Below are 4,551 nucleotides of genomic sequence, written 5' to 3' on the forward strand. Positions count from 1 at the left end.
GCCTACCAGAGGGGGCCTCCTGGCCTCTGCCCAGATAGTGCATCTTGTGCAGAATTATAGTAGGTTAGGCAGGAAAGTCAAGTGTAAAAGTACCCTAAGCGGTGCTCAGGGGGCCTCCTAATTATGACCGAGCGGGGGGGGGGGGGCCGGGCCCCAAGGCCCCCCCTTGGGTGCGCCACTGATTCTCTCTGCGTCTGGTTACCTGACCTTTGACTAGACTTAAAAAATGACTGCTTTTGTCCTGATTTTCGAAGCTCTTTTGAATGCCGCTTTCCGCGTGTCGCTACTTGGCGCTACTTACGTTATACAACAAAAGCCGAGTTAGAAGGAGAGGGGATGTTCAGACACCCACCGGTCCGGAGCGGTTGGCACCGAGGACCGGCCCGGCGCGGGTTAACCCGGCAGTTGCTGGGGCCGGGTATTTCGCCACCCGCCGTTTGCTGGGGGCGGGGGTGGGAGCGTTAAACGCCCCAAGCCGATAACTCGAGAACCAATAGGCGCAGCGAAACGCACGAGGCGGCAAACGAAAGAACGCGACGAGACGCTTCAGATGAGTACTTTAAAGTTGAATTTTGAGGTCACAGTTCGAGTCAAGGTCAGGTTAAACACCTGAAATCGGGCTTTCAGTAGCATGGACTTCAGGACTTCGCAATGGGCGCCTCTCATCATAAACTCTGTCAAAACGCTGCACAATCCTAATGTTCGCATAACCGGCCTTCTAGTCCATTTGTGGGAGACATTTTCATAATATTTTTACCGGATGGTATTAGCCGGAAGTCAAGGCTTCATGTCTGGGGGTATTTATCACACTCATAGGGCTACGACAGATCCCTTTCTCGAGATAATTAATTGAAAATGCAATAAAAAAGCAAATATTATGTTGGTTGGCAAATTTTCGAACAACAGTTCATTCTCAAGCCACATGAAACAATTGACAACGAAGTTTTATCATATATCAAGCAGGGGCGGATCCAGGAATTTTCGGGAGGGGGGGGGCGGCAAGTTGAAATAGGGGCGACCTGGCAATCCGGGGGCGCCAAACCGTCGTCAAAATCGAGATTTTAAAACCCACGCCGTGCGTTGTCACGTCCCCCTAGGTTTTTCGCAAATATCTTTAAGACGGCTGCGCGCAGCGCCGCCGTTTTAAAGATATTTGCGCCCAACCTCTGCTTGGATCGCCCAATCCGTCATGGGAAGGCTCACTTTGCTGAAGTCGCCTCATTTCTTCTAAGAACGACCAATTTGCTGTAGGCGGCCCACTTATCTGGGACGCCCATATTTTTGCTAGAAGTGCCCCTCTTCTTCTTGATGCGTCCCGCTTCTACTGGGAGTGCACCTTTTCTGTTAGGGCACGCCTTTGCTGCCGGGGAGTCCCTTTTTCTATTGTGAATGGGGCGGCCCTTTCCTGTTCGGCGACCCCAAATTCTGCTGGGGGCGCCACATTTCTGCCCAACTTTTGCTGGGGTGCCCCTCTCCTGCAGGGGCACTTATCTTTTGCTAGAGACGCCTCTTCTGGGGGCGCCCTTCCACTGCGGGGGACGCTCTCTCCTGCCAGAGGCATCCCTTTTCTTCTTATGGGGCTCCTCTTTTTGCTTGGGCGGCCCTCTTCTGCTCGGAGCGGGGCACCACTCTCCTTTTACTGGGGCACAGCCCCTCTGCTGGGGTTGCCCTTCCGCTGCCTCAGGGGCGCCCCTCTTGTGCAGAATATACTCCTTTTCTTCTTGTAATGAGGCGCCTCTCTTCTACCGGGGGCGCCCATCTGCTGCTGGGGCGTCTGTCTTCTGCCGGATATTGTCAATGGGGCGCCCCTATCCTGCTTGGCGAGCCCAACCTCTGCTGAAGGCTCCCCATCTCTGATCAACTTTTGCTGTGGCGCCTCTCTTCTGCTGGGGCGCCCCTCTTCTGCTGAGGGCGCCCCTCTCCTGCAGGGGGCTCCTCTCTTCTGCTGGGGCGCCCCCCTTCGCTGGGGCGCCCATCTCCTGCTGGAGGCTCCTTTCTCCTGCTGGGCCCCCTCCGCTGCCGGGGGCGCCCCTTTTCTGCCAGTGGCACCCATTTTTTTATTATGGGGCTTCTCTTTTTCTTTGTTGGGGCGCCTATCTGCGGTTAGGGCGCCCTTCTTCTTCTTGGAATGGGGGCGCCTCTCTACTTTTGCTGGGGCGTCGCTCCTCTTCAGGGGGACACCTCTCCTGCCAGGAGTGCCCCTCTTGAACAGAAGGCATGTTTTTATTCTTGTAATAATCTTCTGCTGGGGGCGCCCAGCTGCTTCTGGGGCGACTCTGATCTGCTGGGAATGGGCAATTGGGCGTCGCTCTCCTGCTTGGTGAGCCCAACTTCTGCTGGAGGCGCCCTATTTCTGCTCAACCTTTGCTGTGTCGCCTCTGTTTTGCTCGGGGCGCCCTCTCTGCTGCGAGCTATGGGCGCCTTTTTCGGATGTCGGGGGGGGGGGGGGGCGGCCGCCCCCGTCGCCCCCCCCCTGGATCCGCGCCTGATATCAAGATGTTTCTCGCTAGAGCGCTTCATGCTATTTCTTCAGATCCCTTTCTCCATCTATTTCACAGACTATTTGGCAGCATGCTGATTGCACAGACGTATGCACCAGTGGCTTTGCAGGGCAGCACCCAAACCGGTCCCGATTTCCTGCTGAGTTAATGACCCATGTTTGTGCCGTAGGCAGGTGTTGACGCAGCCACGGCGCAGTGCAGGCTTGGAAGACCGGGTGATCGGACGGCAGCACCACTCCTTTATGTATATCGCGACAGCCGCCAACATGGTGAAACACGGCCACAGTGGCATCCGCGCTATGCTGATGTGTGCAGTGCTGACCCAAGAACTCGTTATCAGTGTGCAGACATTCTGTGCGCGCAGCCAGAGGTGCGTCGTCATCCACCAGTGTGCAGCCTATCAGACGAGGGAGCAGATTCTGAGACACCGGCCGAGACCCTGTGGGTTCGTTGGTGTGGTGCCGCTTGTTTGCTGTGACACTGACCAGGTATTGTATGCGACGTTCAATGTGCTACCGTCATTAGACATATGCGGAAAGACGCGTCGCAACGTTCGACGAAAGGTCAAACGCCAGACGTTTTCTCAAGGCCAGAGTTCGGCAGACCTCTTTCATCCGTCGACGGGTGGTGGGCTTGTGGCCGGTGGCATCGGAGGCATTGACGCCATTGTTGGCAAGTGGCCGTGGATGGTGCTGTTCGGCCGGTGGACAGACGCCGGTCTGGGCGACTGGTTCTGCGGCGGCACCCTCATCACCGACCGGCACGTGCTCACGGCCGCCCACTGTCTGCGACCAGAGGAGGCCGACACTATCGGCGCGCGCATCGGCGACAACGACCTGAACCGGCTGGACGAGGTGGAGCACCAGCAGCGGAACGTCTCTGGCATCGTGCGCCACCCGCAGTACGTGGGCGCGCAGAACGACCTGGCCGTGGTGCGGCTGGCGGCGCCCGCCACTGTCACCAGGGACGTGTCACCCATCTGTCTGCCGCCGGCCGGCGCCGATCACGTCGGACGAGACGTGGAAATGGCCGGCTGGGGTCTGCTCGAGTTCGATGGGGAAGCCTCGGACATTCTGCAGGAGGTGGCCCTGCGCGTGGCCGACACGGCCGTCTGCGAGACCGCCTATCGGCGCGTGCCGCAGTTCGAGCGCCGTTTCCCGGGCGGCTTCCAGGGCACGGTGGTGTGCGCTGAGAGCCGGGACGGCGAGCCGCGCGACGCGTGCCGCGGCGACTCGGGCGGTCCGCTGATGGTGCGTTTGGCGGACGACACCTACCAGCTGGTGGGCGTGGTCTCCGCCGGCTTTGGCTGCGGCAACCCCGAGTTCCCCGGACTGTACACCAGGGTGTCGGCTTACATCTACTGGATCGTAGGACAGCTCATGTGATCTAGGGTCTGTATTGTGATCAAAATTGATATCTTTGGTTTCATATTTTTTCACTTTAATCGCCCGTATAGTGGTGTTTTTCCAGCCACGAACGTATAAGGGAGGGGTCCGTTGACATTGACAAATTACAATTTCGTCCCTGATCGAACAAGACCTTCGCGGAAAAAGGAGCGTGTTGCACGTGACCAGAGCGAGCCGAGTATACCCAATTTTAAGTTTCTAGGTCATTGGTTGACCTTCCAGGTCAGGTCAATGACCCAAAAGTCGGGAAAATCGGGACCTAGTAGAACGTCGTAAAGTGTTACAGCTATGAGGTTTTTCGGGGTGCTGATCACGAATATTATGTCAGTTTTGATCACAGATCATGTCTTCATGCATTTAGGCCAGGGCGGGTCAGGCCAGGTCAGATTAACCAGTAGGGGTCCTGCCGGGTATTCGTAGTACGTGTCAACCACCTCTGACAGCTTCGAAATATGTTACGAAGGCACCAAAACCGCTTCGTAAATATCTATATGGTTGCTAAATTCGAATTCAGCCCCAAAAACTGGCCTAGAAACATGTAAGACTCGAAAAAGTGAGCCGAGGTCATCAAAGGTCGTCAGTGACCTGACGTGACCTTGAGGTGACCTTGACACCCACCCTTATGCATGGGGGCAACATCCTAT

The 4,551-nt window shown here is 56.6% G+C and overlaps 1 protein-coding gene across 1 annotated transcript; it reads left to right on the forward strand.

Moving 5' to 3' along the window:
* The first annotated feature begins 2,733 nt into the window (after positions 1-2,733).
* LOC122393728 (venom protease-like) lies at positions 2,734-3,929 on the forward strand. Its single transcript, XM_043389985.1, has one exon. It carries the CDS (start codon positions 2,744-2,746, stop codon positions 3,884-3,886), a length of 1,143 nt encoding a protein of 380 aa, XP_043245920.1. The 5' UTR covers positions 2,734-2,743; the 3' UTR covers positions 3,887-3,929.
* Positions 3,930-4,551: the final 622 nt, after the last annotated feature.

Source organism: Amphibalanus amphitrite, unplaced genomic scaffold, assembly GCF_019059575.1.
Source record: "Amphibalanus amphitrite isolate SeventyFive unplaced genomic scaffold, NRLGWU_Aamphi_draft 000550F_arrow, whole genome shotgun sequence".
NCBI classification, from domain to species: domain Eukaryota; kingdom Metazoa; phylum Arthropoda; class Thecostraca; order Balanomorpha; family Balanidae; genus Amphibalanus; species Amphibalanus amphitrite.